Raw genomic sequence first — 19,769 nt, 5'->3', positions numbered from 1 at the left:
GACCACCTTTTTCTCGGCTCCACCCTCTCCAAGCATTGGGGCCACACCTGGGCTCTCTGTCAGCTCCGGGGCACACGCTCAACCCCTCCATGTGGTGGCAGCCAGGCTCCCCCCAAACCCCAAGAAACGTGCTTCACCCTCTCCAAGGCCTGAGGTGGCATGACTCTTCCACTGCAATGAGGTGGGAGGCCCATTCTCTGCCTTTGGGGCAAACTCACCCTCTCCATGGGCTTGGGTGGGTCTGCTCTCCTTGCCCGAGGCTTCTTGACTTCAGACCTCAGTCTCCACGGTTTTGCCTCTGAAGTTATTTTTCCTCCAATGTGTCCCTTCTCTGAACCCCTCAGTCCAGACTGGCAGCGGCTCTGTTTATACAGGTCCCACAGCACTCTCGTTGGCTTTCTATGCAGTAGCCTTGGATCATGCCCATCAGACATAAGGAGTTTCCACAGATCTTTCCTGGATAACTCCATGTCCGATCCTGACTTTCTCTGAAATGGCTGGCTGGTTCCACATTTGGTTAAATCCACACTATACTCTGTAGTCTCCCTTTCTGTAGGCCCAGAATTTTCTGGGACCTCAATTTCTGGTTTCTTTTTACTCAAGAGTTCAGTTTTCAGCTTATCTCTTTCCTGTCGCATTTCACTATAAGCTGCAAGGAGAAACCAGACTGCACTTTTGACATTTAATTTGGAGATCTCTTCTGCTAAATATCCAAGTTCATGGCTTTTAAAATCTGCCTTCCAGCCAAAACTACCAGTCAATTTTGCCAGATTTTCTGTCATTTTAAAACAAGGATCGCCTTCCTTCCAGTCTACAATAACACAGACCTCATTTCTGTCTAAGGCCTCATCAGAGGTATCTTTAGAGTCCACATTTCTACCAACAGTCTCTCCAAAGCATTCTAGGCCTTCTCTATCAAGCTTCTCACAACTCTTCCAAAATCTTCCCTTTATCCATTTAAAAAGCCGTTCCAACATGTTTGGTATTTGCAAACTGTAGCAGCAGCACCCCACTCTCCGGTACCAAAATCTGTTCTAGTTTGCTAGCTGCTGGAATGCAATATACCAGAAACGGAATGGCTTTTAACAAGGGGAATTTAATGAGTTGCTAGTTTACAGTTCTAAGGCCGAGAATTAAAACAAGTCTATAGAAAAGTCCAATCAAAGGCATCCAGGGAAAGATACCTTGGTTCAAGAAGGCCGATGAAGTTCAGGGTTTCTCTCTCATCTGGAAAGGCACATGGCGAACGCAGTCAGGGCTTCTCTCTCGGCTGGAAGGGCACATGGCAGACACGGCGTCATCTGCTAGCTTACTCTCCTGGCTTCTGGTTTCATAAAGCTCCCCGGGAGGCATTTCCCTTCTTCATCTCCAAAGATCGCTGGCTGGTGGACTCTCTGCTTCGTGGTGCTGCAGCATTCTCTGTTCTCTCCGAGTCTCAATCTCCAAAATGTTTCCTCTTTTATAGGACTTCAGAAACTAATCAAGACCCACTCAAAAGGGTGGAGACATGTCATCCCCTAATCCAGTTTAACAACCATTCTTAACTAAATCACATCAACCAGGGAGATGATCTCATTACAGTTTCAAACATACAGTATTGAATAGAGGTTATTCTACCTTTACGAAATGGGATTTATATTAAAACATGGCTTTCTTAGGGGGCATATATCCTTTCAAACCAGCACACTGATCAAAGTTCTGCCCACTGGGAAGATTTCCCCTCACTACTATCCTTCAGGGACATCCCAGAAAGGGGTTGGAGTGCTGCAGCTGTCCACTTTCGGATGGTACCTGCATATCATGACAAGCCATCTATAAACCAGGCCAGAGTTTTCTCTTCCTCAGTCAATTCACTGTAAGGAACTCCCAAAAGACCATAGCTGGTCTGGGAAAAAGAAAGTAATGTGGCAGGAGTATAGATATTTGGGTCGCTTCCTCATGTGACTTACTTGGGCCTTCAGGACCTGCTCTCGCCCTATCTCTTATATATCATTTCCAATTTATGATGGGGTTTTGCTGTGCACGCCCAACTTTATGGCTTAGTGGGTCAGACAACACTCAGCTCATGATAGGCAACTCAGGTCTCATGGTAACTTGGTGGCCCATGGTTAAGCATTCAGTCTCTACTAAGGCCCAGTAGCAGGCCAAAAGCTGTTTTTCAAAAGGAGAATAGTTATCTGCAGCAGATGGTAAGGCTTTGCTCCAAAATCCTAAGGGTCTGCATTGCAGTTCTCCTGCAGGGGCCTGCCAAAGGCTCCAGACAGCATCTCTATTTGCCACTGACACTTCCAGCACCACTGGGTCTGCTGGATCATATGGTCCAACTGGCAGAGCAGCGTGTACAGCAGTCTGGACCTGTCGCAAAGCTTCCTCTTGTTCAGGTCCCCACTCAAAATTAGCTGCTTTTCTGGTCACTTGATAAAAGGGCTGGAGTAGTATACCCAAATGAGGAATACGTTGTTGCCAAAATCTGAAGAGACCAACTAGGCGTTGTGCCTCTTTTGGTCGTAGGAGGCGCCAGATGCAGCAACTTATCCTTCATCTTAGAAGAGATATCTCAACATGCCCCACACCACTGGACACATAGAAAATTCACAGAGGTGGAAGAACCCTGTATTTTTGTTGGGTTTATCTCCCATCCTCTGACATGTAAATGCCTTACCAATAAGTCTCGAGTACTTGCTACTTCTTGCTCACTAGGTCCAATCAACATGCTATCATCAATAAAATGGACCAGTGTTATATTTTGTGGGAGGGAGAAATGATCAAGGTCCCTGAGGACAAGATTATGATATGGGGCTGGAGAGTTGATAAACCCCTGTGGTTGGACAGTGAAAGTATATTGCTGACCTTGTCAGCTGAAAGCAAACTGTTTCTAGTGGTCCTTATTAACAGCTATGGAGAAAAAAGTATTTGCCAGATCAATAGCTGCATACCAGGTACCAGGGGATATACTGATTTGCTAAAGCAATGATATCACATCTGGAACAGCAGCTGCAATTGGAGTTACCATGTGGTTGAGCCTACGAGAATCCACTGTCAGCCTCCAAAACTCATCTCTTTTTCTTCATAGGCTATATAGGAGAGCTGAATGGGGATGTAGTGGGAATCACCACCCATGCATCCTTCACGTCCTTAAGAGTGGCAGTAATCTTTGCAGTCTCTCCAGGAATATGGTATTGCTTCTGATTTACTATTTTGCTAGGTAGGGGCAGTTCTAGTGACTTCCATTTGGCCTTTCCCACGATAATAGCTCTTACTTCATGGGTTAGAGAGCCAATGTGGGTATTCTGCCATTTGCTCAGTATGTCTATTCCAATTATGCATTCTGGAACTGGGGAAATAACTAAAGAATGGGTCCAGGGGCTCACTGGACCCACTGTGAGAAGGACCTGAGCTAAAATTCCATTGATACCTGACCTCCATGGGTGATACTTTGTACCTCATCTTTTGGGGCCTTTTAGGTCTTTAATCTAGTTATAGGTCTGCAAGAAATGAGGAGTGGTGGGGGTGGATCATGAAAAGAATGGGAAGTATCTTCCAAGCCATTTGCTTCAGGGCATTCATTTGCAGTTTCATCTGGTGATACATGATTGATTAATCACTCTAGGGCTAATCCTTTCAGGTTGAGGTTGGGTAGTCAACCCTTCAGGGTAGGCTGGAGGTGGTAGAGTAGCTAAATCCTCAGGGAAGACTATCACAGGGTTATCTACAGAAAATTCAGCATGACCTAAGGTTTCAACTTCTTCACTGACATCATTATCAATCTATATGTCATCATCCCATTTTTCAGGGTCCCACTCCTTTCTAATCAATGCCCTTACTTTAACAGCAGACACCATGCAAGACTGAGATTTCAGTTTATGTTGTAAAGTTGCTACTCTAACAATAAGATTCTGAATTTGATTTTTGGAGATCTCAAGTCTCAGCTACAGAAAATAAGATTTTCCTTAAGGGCACTGGTAGAAACATTTACATCTGTCAGACAGTGAGTAAGTGTCTCATTTGAAGCCTTAAGCCCATCCCTTTCACTCATTAATGTATACAGCATACTAAGCTGTATTAGCTAGGGTTCTCTAGATAAACAGAATCAGCAGGAAATATTCATAGATATAAAATTTATAAAAAGTGTCTCATGCAACAATGGGAACATAGAGTCCAAGGTCTGTAGGCAGGCCACAAGCTGGTAACTCCAATGAAGTTACTGCAAAGAACTCTATACGAGAGGCTCTCTTCTGCTGAAGTAGAAAGAAGACTGACTCTTCGAATCCTCCTTAAAAGCCTTCTAGTGATTAGATTAAATTTCACTCATCGCAGAAGACACTCCCCTTAGCTGATTACAAATGCAATCAGCTGTGGATGCGGCTGATGTAATCATTATTTAGGTCCATGAAACGTCCTCATAGCAACAGACAGGCCAGCACTTGCCCAACCAGACAAATGGGCACCACCTCCTGGTCAAGTTGACACATGAACTTGACCATGCCACCAAGTAATCGGTAATTCTTTTCACATTTTGTATTTACTTCATTCCAATTTCATTGTGACCAATACACCCAATAAATAGTTCTCTAAGAAAATCTAATGCATAATGTCCATCCATTAAGCATCGAAAGCCATCAATAAATAATAAATTAGTAGAGTGAGCCTATATTGATAAGAGGAACATTATAAGCAATTTCCTAGAATTCTTGTTTTGACATTTTTCTAAACTCAAAATAATTTTAGCTTAGAAACAGTCCTTTAGCATAAAACTAAAAAAAACAAAGTTCCAAAAAGATAATATTCATGGACTTCCCCAGATTAGTTTAGCCTTTGTTATTCTATGTCCCTGTTGTATCATTTAATTCTTTCTACCCAACACTGATTACTTATATTAATTTAATATCTATATTTCCAAATAGACTTAAAACTTCTCCAGGGCAGCCTCCAAGGCTATCTTATTTGCATCAGCCCCTGGGACCTTTGAAGAGGGAAGTCTTTCAAAAGTACCTGATGAATATACTTTGCAAGATATAAAGCTAAATAAAAGAAGCTGCCCTATTTACAGGTATTTATGAGCAAAATAAATCCTAAGAAAAGATTATGTAACAAATCAAACAAAAGAAATCCACATCATAGTTTAAAATAGCACAGGATGGGAGAAAAGGTGAGTGTTATTTGCTTAAATCTGTTGTGACAAATTAAGGCATATGTTTTCTAAGCACAACTGTCAAAAGTTCTACCGCATTCAGCTACCTTATAAAGGCTCTGAATCACAAAGCCAATCTTTAAAAAATAACCACAAACTGTTTCTGAAATGGGATAATAATAATATACCCTTAAGGTATGTTATCATTAAAAATTTCATCTTATGAACAGAATGCTAGTTTCCAGAAAATCTGGAATTGTTTCAGAATTCATTATATTTCAGGAACATTTTTTAAAAGACTTATGGGACAGCAAATATCCTTAAACACACAAACACAAACACAAATTTAAACACATACTCAAGACATATGGGACTTCCATTTTGACAATTCTTGAGGGGAATCCACATCTTAATTTTTTTTGTGAATATGTATGTTTTTTTGGCATGTCTACACATAGGCAATCTACTAGAGTTGAATTAAGTCTACTCATGAACTTGTATGCCAGTTTCAACAGAATTTTTACCAAGGTGGAAAGTGATACTTTCTCTAAATCAGAACAGAAGTTTCCTGTCACAAGGATAATTAATTCAAGGCATGTGCTTTCTTATGCAAGACTGTATCTCTGCCAAAGCTCGCTAGTGTGGAAGGTACACATTCACTCACTCGTCACTCAACATAACTGACTAATAAGCCCCTAAACCAGGGTTTGGTGAAGTAAAGGTTCAGAGGGTAAAGGGTTTCAGCTTTGCTGGCCACAGGGCCTCTGTGATGACTCAACTCTGCCACTGTCGCATGAAAGCAGCTGCAGACCATACATAAATGAGTGAGTGTGGCTGTGTTCCAGTAAAACTGGATTTATGGACTCTGAAATTTGAATTTCATATTACATTCAGGTGTCACGATACATTCTTCTTCTGATTTTTAAAAAAGTCATTTAAAGACATAAAACTCACTCTCAGCTTGTAGACCATACCAAAACAGGCCCAATTTGGTCTGAGAGTTGTAGTCTGCTAATCCTGCCTCAAACCATCCTCAATGGACTCTTTAGTAAACCTGGTTTTAATGGTTATACCACTTCCTAGTCATATAGCCTTGGTCTTACACCACCCAAAAAGACCCAAACAATAAACAAAACTAACCACAGTAAGAACTGAATTAACCCCTTGGCTTTCAGATGGGAATTAGACTGCTATTTTGTGCATATAAAACCAGCAGCAGCAGTACCAAGTAACATTTATTTTGAGCTTACTATGTTTCATATGGCGTTCTTAGCATTTTAATTGGTGCTACTATACAGAATTCTCACAAGAGCCTAAGGATGGGTTCCAATCTCTACCTATACTTGCCAACATTTGTTTTTGCCCATCTTTTTTATTAATAGCCATCCTAGGGAGTTAAAAGTGGTATTTTAGTTTCCTCACTGCTAAAGCAAATACCATGTAATGGATGGCTTAAATAATGGGAGTTTATTGGCTCATGGTTTTGAGTCTGGGAGAACTCTAAATGCAGGTGTCATCAAGGTGATACTCTCTTCCCTGAAGACTGGCATTCTGGGCTGGCTGCCAGTACCCTTGGTCCTGGGCTCCTCAGTCACATGACAATGCCATGGTGTCTACTTCTCACCCCGCCTTTCTCTTGTGGATTCCTCAGACTTACAGCTTCTGGCTGCTCCCTCTGTGGTTTTTTCCCTCTCTCTGACTTTCCCTATAAGGCCTTCAGTGATAGGATTGAGACCCATCCTGGGTCACGCCTTATCTGAAGTAATCTCATCAAAAGGTTCAGAGCCACAGGAATGGATTAAGTTTAATAACATATTTTTCTGGGGTACTTAGCTCCAAACCACCACAAGTAGTAATATCAAATGGTTTGATTTGCATATTCCTAATGATGTTGAATATTTTTTTCATGTGTTTGGTGTCTGTTTAAGTTTTCCTGCTGCAAAAACAAATACCATACAATGGTTGGCTTAACAACAGGCATCTATTTTGCTCACGTATGATTTCAGAGGTTAGAAGGCTGGCTCCTTCCTGGGGTCAGGACCTTCTCACTGGCCAGCAATCTTTGGTTTTTCTGTCACATGGCAATGCACATAGTGGCACCATCTCCTTTCTCTTCCAGGTTCCACTGACTTTCAGCTTCTGGCTGCTCCCCATGTCTTCTCCTTCCTTATCTAATTCCTTTACTTTTAAGGACTTCAGCCATATTGGATTAAGACCCACCCTCATTCTGTTTGGGCACATCTTAACTAGTAACATCATCAAGGTCCTATTGACAAAAGGTTCCCACCCACAGGACCAGTGGGTGGCACCTGAGCATGCTATTTGGGGAGGACATAGTCCATTTGCATATTTTCTTTGGAGAAATATTCCTTTGTCCATGTCCTAGTTTGTTAGCTGCTGGAATCCAATATACCAGAAATGGAATGGCTTTTAAAAAGGGGAATTTAATAAGTTGCCAGTTTACAGTTCTAAAGCCGAGAAAACGTCCCAATTAAAACAAGTCTATAGAAATGCCCAATCTAAGGCATCCAGGGAAAGATACCTTTGGTTCAAGAAGGCTGATGAAGTTCAGGGTTTCTCTCTCATCTGAAAAGGCACATGGTGAAAACAGTCAGGGTCTCTCTCTCATCTGGAAGGGCAAATGGTGAAAACTGTGTCATCTGCTAGCTTCTTCTCCTGGCTTCCTGTTTCATGAAGCTTCCCAGGAGGCATTTTCCTTCTTCATCTCCAAAGGTCGCTGGCTGGGTGGACTCTAATTCTTGTGGCTATGTCGTTCTCCTCTGCTCTCTCTGAATCTCTCTCCAAAAGGTTTCCTCTTCTATAGGGTTCCAGTAAACTAATCAAGACCTATCTAATCCAGTCTAGCAACCACTCTTGATTAAATCACACCCCCAGGGAGACGATCTAATTACAGTTCCAAACATACAATACTGAATAGGGATTAGAAGAAACGACTGCCTTTACAAAATGGGATTAGGATTAAAACATGGCTTTTCTAGGGTGCATACATCTTTTCAAACTAGCACAGTCCATTTTTTAAATTGGGCTATTTGTCTTTTTACTGTTAAGTTTTAAGATTTCTTCATATATTCTGGATACAAGTTTCTTATCAGACATATGATTTGGAAATATTCTCTATCATCCTATGTTTTCTTATTTTTTTACTTTCTTGATGGGGCCCTTTGAAGCAGAAAAGTTTTTAGTTTTTGTGAAGTTGGAATTCTCTATTTTTTCTTTTATTGCTTGTACTTTTGGTGTCATATATAAAAAACCAATGCCTAATTCAAGGTCATAAAGATTTAGACCTATATTGTTGTTTTTTTTAAGATTTTTATATAGTTTTAACTCTTACCTTTAGATCTTTGGTTCATTTTGAGTTAATTTTAGTATATGTTGTGAGGCAGGAGTGCAATTTCCTTTTTTGCTTGTACATGTTCAGTTGTACCAGCAGCAATGATTGAAACACTATTCTTTTCCTATTAAACTGTTTAAGTACCCTTATGAAAAAAAACTGGCACAAATGTATAGTTTTATTTCTGGACCTTCAATTCTATTCCATTGATCTATATTTCAGTCCTTATGCCAGTACCACATTGTCTTCATTATTTAGCTTTCTGTTAAGTTTTGAATTTGGCAAGTGTAAATCTACCAAATTTGTTATTTTCTAAGACTGTTTTGGCTATTATGGGTCATTTCATTTCCATTTGAGTTTTATTATTAGCTTATCAATTTCTGAAAAGCAAAAAAGGCATCTGGGATTTTCACTCAAACTCCATTCAATCTATAGATCAATTTGGAAAGTATTCCCATCCTAATGCTAAGTCTTCCAATTCAGAAACATGGGATGCCTTTATATTTATTTTAATCATTAATTTCTATTAACAACGTTTTCACATTTTGTATACAAACTTTGCACTTCTTTTTTAAACCTATTCCTATTTTATTCTTTTCAATGCTATTATAGATAATTTTAATTTCAATTTTGATTGCTTATTGCTAGTGTATAAATATACAATTAATATTTGTAATCTGATCTTGATTCTTGCAAACTTGCTGAATTTATTAGCTCTAATAGTTTCTGAGAGGATTCCTTAGGATTTTCAGCAGATGGGATCATGCCATCTGCAAAAAATGTTTTACTTTTTCCTTTCCAATCTGGATGCCTTTAAATATATTTTTCCTTGTCTATTTGCCCTGGGTAGAACTTTCAATACAATGTTGAACAGAAGTGGTAAGAGAACACTTCCTCATCTTGTTCTAGGAGAAAAGGAGAGAAGCCTGCAGTCTTTCACCATTAAGTATGATGCTAGCTGTAGATTATTCATAGATGTCCCTTATCAGGTTGAGGAAGTTCCCTTCCATTCCTAGTTTGTTGAGTGTTTTTACCATGAAAACATGTTGGATTTTGTCAAATGTTTTTCCTCTGTCTAGTAAGATAATCATGTGGTCTATGGTCCTTATTCTATCAACATAGTATATTGATTGATTTTCCAATGTTGAACCAACCTTGCAGTCCTGGGATACATCTCACTTGGCTATCACTTATAATCATTTTTATATGTTGCTAGTTTCAGTTTGCTACTATTTATTTAGGATTTTTGTAAGGGATACTGGTCTGGGTGTAAGGGATTCTTTGGGTGTCTTTGTCTGGTAGTGATTCCTGAGTGTCTTAGTTTTCCCAACTGCTATGACAAAAACCACACAATGGACTGGCTTAAATAATGGGACTTTGCTGGCTCACGGTTTCGAGGCTAGAAGAAGTCTAAAATCAAAAACCTAGAAAAAACCCTGCTTTCTCCTGGGGTCAGTAGCATTCTGGCACTGGACTGCTATAATCCTTGGGATTCCTTGGCTTGTATCCCTGCCTCCTGTCATATAGCAATCTCTTTCTTTTTGCTCTTCTAGGGTTTCTCCGACTCTGGCTAGGGTTTCTCCTCTTTAAACTCAAGGCCTTTTATAAGGCCTCCAGTAATACGGGTTAAGACTTACCCTGATTCAGCTGGTCATTCTCAATAACCAAAATTAACATCAAAGCCTACATGTGAGTTCACACCCACAGGAATTCAGATTAAGATTAAGAACACATCTTTCACTGGACTATATAATTTAACCTACCACACAAGGTAATAATGGACTCATAGAATGAGGTGGAGAGTTTTCCCTCCTATGTTTTGGAAGAGTTTTTGAATGTTTGGTGTTAATTCTTGTTTAAACATTTTGTACAATTCCCCAGTAAAGTCGGGGCCTGGACTTCTCTTTGTAGGGAGATTTGTGATTATTAATTCAACCTGTTTACCTGTTGTAGATCTGTACAGATTTTCTATTTCTTCTTGAGTCAGTTTTGGCAGTTTGTGTCTTAACAGTTAATCCATTTCATATAAATTATCTCATTTGTGAGCATACAATTCTTATTATTTTCTTATAGTTCTTTATTATTTAAGTTCAATAGTGATGTCCCCTCTTTCATTGCTGATTTAATAACTTAGGTTTCCTCACAATTCTTTTTTCTAGCTAAAGGTTTGCCAATTTGGTTGACTTCAAAGAAGCAACGTCTGTCAAGGTTTACAATAACCAAAGAAGCAACTTTTGCTTTCGTTGATGCTTCTCTACTGTTTTGTATTTTCTATTTCATTTATTTGCATTCTAATCTTTATTGTTTCCTTCTGCCTGCTTGCTTTGGTTTACTTTGCTTTTTCTTTTCTAGGCAGAAAGTTAGGTTATTGATTTGAGATTTTTCTCTTTAAAAAAAAATAGGCATTTAGAGCTATAAACTTACCCCTGAACGCTGCTTTTTTTTTAGCTGCTTCCCATAAGTTTGGGTATGTTATGTTTATTAGTTTTCATTTATCTCAAGGATTTTCTTTAACCCACTGGTTACTTAGGAGGGTGTTATTTAATTTCCACATATTTTTTTAATTTCTCAAATTTCTCTCTGTCAACTAATTTCTAGCTGCAGTCCATTGTGGTCAGAGAACATACTGTGCATGATTTAAATATTTTAAAATTTTATGGAAACTTTTCTTATGGCCTAACATATAGTTTATCCTCATGAATTGTCATATGTACTTGAAAAGAATGAGTATTCTGTACTTATTGAGTTGAGTGTTATACAGATATCTTTTAGGTCTGGTTGGTGCACACTTATGGTTCTGGGATTGGAACTCAAGTTTGCTCTGGCATGGTTAGAGAGGGTGCACACCTTTTTAAGTGCTTACCATTCCACTTTCTATCATCCTCATGGTAAGAGGTATGTACATTCAGTACCTCATTTTAGATTTGTTCTTAAATACATCTATTCTAAAAGCACTCAAAGGAGAGCAAAGTGGTAAATGAATGCAGCTATCCTACCTTTCCTGATTAATTTTATATCTACCTCATGGACTTGTAAATATATGATTGCAAAGCACTCTGCAAATAAAAAAAATCAATACAAGTGCACAGTGAAAATAAATAATGTTATTTCAAATACCTAAAAGTTTGCCTAAGCACTTTCTGAAAGAAAAATTATATCACTTGATATAGCAGAAATAAATTTTAGGATTAAGAAACTTCATTAACCAAATAGACTCTGGGAAATAGAAGCAAGTGCAGTAGATTTTCTTAAGTAGGTCTTATGAAGCATACCTGGAAATTATGGCAACTACATCAATGTGCAAAAGTTATCTAATAACATGCCTTTTATTATTCTCACAAAAGATTTGTAGTTATTTCCCACAAATTGTCTGAAAGATAATATTTTTTACTTTTGTTAACATACCTAGAAAAGAAAACTGGATTTTCAAACTTTTAAGAGGAAAAACAAAACAATATTATTCCTGTATCATTAAAGCCAAATCTACATTTATTGAGAAAATGACACAGTAATTGTGATCATCAGCAAAATCCATACAGATATTTACCTTAGCCTACTGCATCCTACAAAAGCTTACCACTGTAGTAAACAACTAAGGTTTCTCAAAGTATATGTACTATTGAATTATGTGAAATTACAAATCCAAAGAAATGCTTAGCTTTTGGTTGCAGTTATTACATAATCAATATTAAGTAACTTTACACATAATCTCCATGAACTGCTACTAAATCACTGTCATTCTTACCTGGGTAACAAGAAAATTCCATGACTCCTGAAAGACATCAAAAGTCTTGAACTGAATACAATCCAGAGTTTCTGATTCTATGCTGATTTTACATTTCTGAAAAATAGAACCCAAGGCTCTTAAATAATACATGAAATGATAAACCTTGGAAATAACTTTTCACTTTACCTTTCTTTTCCTGGACCTTGTTCTTACTCACTTGTCCTCATCTCTACCCTGATCAGGTACCCTTACATCCTATATCCTATGGTTGAAAGTAATAAAAGCATTTTATTTTTCAATATGGCATGGTGAATCATTTTCAAGCTTGTAAGAGATCGAGTTAATGATAGTAGGGGCTTTCCAGGCGAAATCAATGACACTATCTACAATTTAAATATGTGAGAAAAAGTTAAGCATACCAATGGTCTTTCTGAAGCAGCTGTGACTTACTTATGCAGTCACGGTGACCTGCATGGGGCACAGGCCTGAGTGTACAAACATGTTTGCCAGGTGGGCACGTCATGACTTCTACCACTTCTGATGACCACATCACCATAAACCCCACAACAATGGTAAGCAAAAAGGGGAGTGATAACTTTAGGGATGCAAAGTGATTTTTGAAAGTATCTTCATACCCAAAATTAAGGCTACGGTAGGCCCATTTATTCTTCTTTGAAATTTGCCTAATTAGATCTCTTACATTAGTTCTCAAAGACTGAAACTCACAGGTTCAACTGAGCACATCTTGTGAAGCAAGATCTTGGAGCTCTCAGCTTTCTACCCATGCCTGGGACATGTGACATGAGGATTCCTGGAATCTAGAGTATAATAACCACATGCGAAAGTGGAAAAGAGATTCAACTAAAGGCTACAGGCACAGAAAGAGGAAAGATCATATTTAAAGTGGTCATGGATCCCAGGCAGCAAGAACTTCTGGAAAGAGAGTTGGAGAACATTTGGGTTAAATGGAGGGAAGAGTTTGTGGGTGCTGAGGAAGGGAAGGAGGACGAAGCTTCAGCAAATGCCCAGATCCCTCTGGTTCTTCACTGCATGCCTAGAAACATCCGGTAATGACAGAATATCTTTTCTTTCACTTCTAGCCAGGCCTAGGAATGGGCCTCCCACAACCATACACAGGCAAACAGGAAGAGATAGTGCAGAAGGCAGCTCTGGGTACCTCCAAATCTGTTAGATCAAGAATAAAAAGAATCTTCAGACTCAGCAGGGAGAAGATTTTCAGCAGGTGTTAGCAGTATGGAGGATGGAGAAACCGTAATCTTCCAGAGGACCAGAGAGGGACTTTATCAATTAATACTGATATACCATTCCCTTTTGAAAATCACTGGTTTAAACAGAATCACTATTCATATGTTGGAAAAAAAATACTTATACTGAAAAAGACAAATTATCCCTTTACCTATAGTATTCTTGGAAATAATTTGAAAGATGAACATAAAATAAAATTTTTCCAGTCTAGTTTTTTTTTAGGGGATTTTTTTGGAAACATTCCCTTGTTCCTAAGCCAATTCTAAATTAGTAGAGTTAAAACGGAAGCTTTTCTATCAAAAATCAAGACTAACATTTCATGAATTCTGGAATAGAAAACATCAGAGATTCACTAGAAAAAGTACCAAAATTCTAGAGTAATACAGTTCAAACAAATGGAAATTTTCATGATTTAAAAATATGTAAAAGAAGACAAAGTTAATACATTAATTATGATCCATGCTTCTCAGCTACATGAAATAAACAAAAATTTGAATTAAGTAAGAGAAAGTAACACTCTTGGCAAGTTGAAAAGAAGGAGCTGGTCACCATTATTTCAAATGAGAACATAGATAGATGTTCTCCAAATAATATATAAAAGTTTAGGGGGAAAAAAACCCTGACTAAATAAAACATATCCTGCAGTACAAATAGAGACGTAAAGGCTAGCATTTTTCTCTCCATTCCCTCCTTGAGTGTTTAGGGAACACTTGCAGGGCACACTCCCAGCTGCCTGTGAAGGGCTTGTCCAGAAGAGCAGTCCTGCTGGTGAGAAAAATGCTCCCAGGATAAGTACAATATAAGATAACAGGTGATTTCAATGTGAGAATTTTTATTACCATAAACATTCGCTTTTAAAAAAAACAACATTTTTTAAAATGTTGGATTCTCTTGAAAATTTCACCAATGGACAGACGCCTTCTACCATCCTTGCCCCCTTCTCTGTTTTAAGGTTGACTTCATTCCCAGAAGCGATGGACACATAAGAAGAGCTGCATTTAGGGCAGCCTAATCTTTCTCTGTACCCTACAGCCTCATCTCTAACCCTGCAGGTGCTCAGAAAAGGGTGTTTGTAGACAACTGAGAAACCCATTGTCCAAGAATTTTTGGAAATATAACAGTCAGCCTCCTTGGTGACTAATGCTAAAACTCCCCCTTTAACTCCTCAAACCTCCTTTCCATTCACTCACCAAACCATTTCACTTTCACTTTCCAGAGGAAACAGCAGCCATCAAGATGGAAAATCACTCCCCTCCCCAGGATGGAACACACACCTACCACATGTGCTCCAGCCTCTTCCTCTGACCTGACACTCCACAGGAGATGCCCCTCACCTTCCCAAGGCCTGGCCTTCTGCCTCTGCCTTAGATTCCATGTTCTCCTGTTTTTCTAACAACATGAAAACATCATTCCTCCTCTTGCCTGTATAACCAATGGCTTTTAAACAAACCCAAGTTTCTTCCTTTAAACCATTAACAAAAACAAAACCACTTGACTCCATAGTTCCCTCTAGCTACAGCCCAAAAGCCCCAACTCTCCCTGTCTCACCTGAATATACCTGACTGCTCCTACTCCATTTCCTTGTTGCCCAGTCACACTCCTCCAAAGCTGCTCCTGCCAGTCATGCACAGAGGCACTTCACCCTCATCATATCTGCATCTCAGCAGCAAAACGATTGTTGCCCACTTTCCCCTTCTTAATACTCTCTTTTTTCTTAGAGTTCGTGAACCAGAAGCCCCTGGTTTTCCCTTCTGTGCTTGGTCATTGATGGATTCCAGTTTGGACATTTTCCTGGGCTTGTTCCATAGTGTTAGTATTTTAAATGTAACCTTAAAACTGTAAGCAAGCTGTGAATTTGGGCTTTAGTCTCACGGAGGAGCAATAACATAAAGTCTGCATCCAGATATGAATAGGCTTTCATCTATCCCAGACTTGGAGGCACCATGCCCCAGGTATCACAGAGGGTGTAAATCCTAAAGGAAGTAGTAAATAGCTGAGATAAGGAACTAATGAAGCTCTCCAGACCCCTGTCACTTGTTACCCAAGATGATTATCTTTCATAGTCTCTAACATGTATAAAAGCCAATTGAAAAATCACTACAGGGAGGCACATTTGGGAAGTTTCCCCTGCCCTCCCACAGGCATAAATAAACCTCCTTTTCTTCTATGGCCTGTTCTGTGTGTCTGTGCATTAAGCCGTCCTAAGCAACGAACCCAGATTTTGTGGGGAGAGGGGAGTCGCAGCTACACTTCTACATTCTGGTGGGTGTAGACCCATTGCAAATAAGATCTATTTGAAATGTGACTTCAGTTAAAGTGTCACTCAGATTGGGCTTTAATCTGAAATAGTAGAATCTTATAAGAAGAATTAAAGTCAGACGGAAAGAGAAGCCCCGGGGAATAGGCAGAAGCCAGAAGTCAGTGAACTAAGAGAAGGGAGAACATATCACTATGTGTACTGCCATGTGATGGAAAAGCCAAGGACCAAGGACCCAAGGATCCAAGGACCCAAAGACAGCCAGCCTCACAGCACCAGTCTTCCGGGAGAAAGCATCACCTTGCTGATGCCTTGATTTTGGACTTCTCCTAGCCTCAAAACCATGAGTCAATAAATTTCTTTGGTTTAGGCCAACCCCTTGTGTGGCATTTGTTTTAGTAGCCAGGAAATTAAAACAATCACTAAATGCTGAAGTTCCTAAAGTAATCCCAACCCATCCTTTCCCTCTGAGACCACTAAAATGACCACCCAGTCAGTCAACTCACTTTTTTCTTTACCTCCAAAGCATATTCTACAAAGTAGCCAAAATTATGTTTTTGGATTGCAAATCTGCTTAAGTCAACTTCAAGTTTAAAATCTTTTATTGGCTTAGGAAAAGCCCTCCTTCTCTCTCCAGTTTCATTTCACACCACACTCCCTGGGTTCTCCAATCCTTCTGTGTTGGTTTTATTCTACTTCCTCATTCTTGTTTTGCTCCATCCCATCACAAGGGCTTCACACATGCCCTTCTTCTGTTTGGAATAATGCTCTTTCCTCCTCCCTTCTAGTCAACTCCAATTCCACCTTCAGATTTCTGCTGAAATGTACCTTCCTGAGGGAAGCCTTCCCCAGCACCCCAGGTTACTTACTCCTGGTTCTCATTGCTCGGTGTCTCTCTTTTAGGGTAGAGAAGGGGAAAAACGCATTTAGAAAGGGAGCAGGGGAGAAGTATTTCAGTCAGCTAGAATTTAAGAAAGATACCGTCATGCTTAATTACTTAGTTGAAAACACAAACAGGCACAGGGGAAAAGGAGAGTTACTTGGGCAACAATCAGCTGCAGAGAGCATACTGGGTAATCATGGGCTGCATGAAGGAAAATAAAAAACAAAAACAACTAGCAAATCTGCTGGAATCAGAACAAGGATCCTCCCTTGAATTTGTCTGCTACTGAAATCTTCTCTAACTTTGCCAGTTTTTATTGGAATGACTTATTGTTATGGAATAAATGACTTTTTTTCCTATTGGAAATATATTTTCAGAATATAGGTGGCAATTCTTTGGGTCTTAGTATGTGAAAACATAGACTAATCAAATCTAAATGGCTAAAAGGACATTAATAATGTACTTTTTTTTTTTTTTTCGCATGGGCAGGCACCAGGGAATTGAACCTGGGTCTCTGGCATGGCAGGTGGGAACTCTGCCTGCTCTGCCATTGTGATCTGCCCTGTACTTTTAATTAATAAGTTCATTTCAGCAATGTCTTAAACACCTTTTAAAAAATACTTTTATTGAGAAATATCCACACAGACACACTGTCCAACCATGTACAATCAATGGCTCACAATATCATCTCATAGTTGTGTATTCATCACCATGATCATTTTTAGAACGTTTGCAACACTCCAGAAAAAGAAATAAAAAGAAAAAAAAAGAACTCATACATGCCATACTTCCTCTCTCTCATTGACCCACAGTATTTAAATTTACCCAATTTTTACCCATTATCTCCCCTTATTATTTATTTATTATCCTTTTTTTTTTTACTCATCTGTCCATACCCTGGATAAAAGGAGCATCAGACACAAGGTTTTCACAATCACATGGTCACAATGTAAAAGCTATATAGTTATACAGTCTTCTTCAAGAATCAAGGCAGCTGGAACACAATTTAACAGTTTCAGGTATTTCCCTCAAGACACTCCAATACACCAAAAACTAAAAAGGGATATCTATGTAATGCATACGAATAACCTCCAGGATAACCTTTTTTTTTTAAGAGTCTTTTATTTATTTATTATTTAATTTTCTTACATGGGCAGGCACCAGGAATCAAACCCAGGTCTCCGGCATGGCAGGCGAGGACTCTGCCACTGAGCCACCACAGCCTGCCTGCCTCCAGGATAACCTTTTGACTCTGAAATCTCTCAGCCACTGAAACTTTATTTTGTCTCATTTCTCTCTTCCCCCTTTTGGTAAAGAAGGCTTTCTCATTCCCATGATGCTGGGTCCCGGCTCATCCCGGAAGTCAGGGCCTACGTTGCCAAGGAGATTTATTCTCTTGGGAGTCATTTATACTGTTGTGGGGAGGGCAGTGAGTTCATCTGCAAAGCTGGCTTAGAGAGAAGACACATCTGAGCAACAAAAGCAGTTCTCTGGGTATGACTCACAGGCGTAAGTATCAGTAGGCTTAGTCTTTCCTTTGCAGGAATAAGCCTCACAGGGCCGAGCCCCAAGATTGAGGGCTCAGCCTATTGAATTGGTTGTCTCCATGGCTTGTGAGAATTTCGGAATTCCCAAAATGGGAAAGATGAATATTTCCTCCCTTCTCTCCAACCCCACAAAGACCTTGCAAACATTCTTTTATCCTCTTCCCAAGTCACTCTTAGGATAAATGGGCATCATACTAACCCTTACAAATGAACAAGATCTTGCCCTATTCAAGATTCTATGTAATTGTGGTGTTTAAGTAAACTGACCATACAAGTTAAACTAGACAATGCACCACCCAAAATATAAATTTCACACCAAATAAACATCTCTCCCTTTGGTCTTACACAGAGGTTGAAGTTTGAAAATATAGGCCATATCATCTTTTACCCAGCACTCTGATTTACCTTAGTACTATCCAGATTAGCTTCACTCATATATCTAAACAAAGTCGATCATTTATACAGCTTTTTAACAGCTTAAACACCCTTTAAAATGTTATCTCACATTATCTCAACATTATATAAACACACGTTTATATATGTGTGTGTGATAACTAGACATCAAAACAGAGCTTGATGGAATTCTCAATAATAAAAAGGAAGGAACTATTAATATATTTAACAACTTGGACGAATCTCAAGGGAATTATACCAAATGAAAATAGCCAATCTTGAAAGGTCACATACTATAATCTCCCATTACTGAAATGACAAAATGATAGAAAGAGAGATCAGAATAGTGTTTGCCAGGGATTAGGCATGGGTGGGGTGGGGGGAGGCGCAAGGGAGGTGGACATGGTCCTAACAGAGCAACATGAGGGCTTCTTGGGGAGGAACCATTTTATCTCTTGACTGTTGTGGTGGATACAAGAAGCGAAATGTGATATAACTGCACAGAAGTAAATACACACATACACACATGAGTACCACTAAACCTGGGGATATATGAATAAGAGATGGGATCATGTCAATGTCAATCTCCTGATTGTGCGATTGGACTAGAGTTTTGCAAGATGTTACCACTGGGAGTAACTGGGTAGAGGGTACACAGGATGCATATTATTTCCTACTGAATGTGAGTCTACATTTAATCTCAAATTAAAAAGTTTAATACAAAAAGAGACAGTTTTAAAGTGCTTTCGTTGCATTCTCAAAGATAGTCATTATATTACCTATCCCTGAGCACAGAATTACAATTTTCAAAAAGTAATCTTCCAGTTTCTCCACAACCCACCTTCACTGGTATCAGAGCACAAAGAAAGGAAGATTTAGATAGACAAAAAGAGTAATGTCTTGAGGTTGTAATGGACACAATAAAAAGTATTAACATTTATAAAACATAGATCTTGAAACATACTTAGAAGTTTGAGCTCACAATGACACAAACAACTATTTATGACCTAAGAAAAAATGCCTCCTTTGGTGATTTTGAAGTGTTAAAAAAAAATCACATAGAATTAAATTACAGAGCTCACACACTTGTTTTTGCAGCTGGTCTTTTTTAAAATCTAGGAACTTAAAACCTACAATTCTAACGGGCTTACTGGTGACACCCCAATCCTTTGAAAAATAAATGAAATATTATAAATTATCTGACAGTTCTTAA

At 39.0% G+C, this 19,769-nt stretch overlaps 1 protein-coding gene across 16 annotated transcripts in view; it reads right to left on the bottom strand.

The window, feature by feature from the left end:
• ZNF438 (zinc finger protein 438) overlaps positions 1 to 19,769 on the bottom strand; it is a 205,552-nt gene that overhangs the window by 46,664 nt on the left and 139,119 nt on the right. For 12 of the 16 annotated variants that reach the window (XM_077152397.1, XM_077152443.1, XM_077152414.1 and 9 more), the window contains one exon: positions 12,229 to 12,324. The exons of 3 other annotated variants lie outside the window; for them this stretch is intronic. In XM_077152397.1, the coding sequence (XP_077008512.1) occupies positions 12,229 to 12,266 (38 nt within the window). In that variant the 5' untranslated portion in view covers positions 12,267 to 12,324. Of the gene's footprint in view, positions 1 to 7,673; positions 7,761 to 12,228; positions 12,328 to 19,769 lie in introns of those variants that run through there. One more of the 16 variants, XM_077152484.1, reaches the window with a different exon arrangement.

Source organism: Tamandua tetradactyla, chromosome 1, assembly GCF_023851605.1.
Source record: "Tamandua tetradactyla isolate mTamTet1 chromosome 1, mTamTet1.pri, whole genome shotgun sequence".
In the NCBI taxonomy this organism is placed as follows: domain Eukaryota; kingdom Metazoa; phylum Chordata; class Mammalia; order Pilosa; family Myrmecophagidae; genus Tamandua; species Tamandua tetradactyla.
Note: the sequence above shows the minus strand (reverse complement) of the source record. Positions and strands in the feature narration are given on the sequence as shown.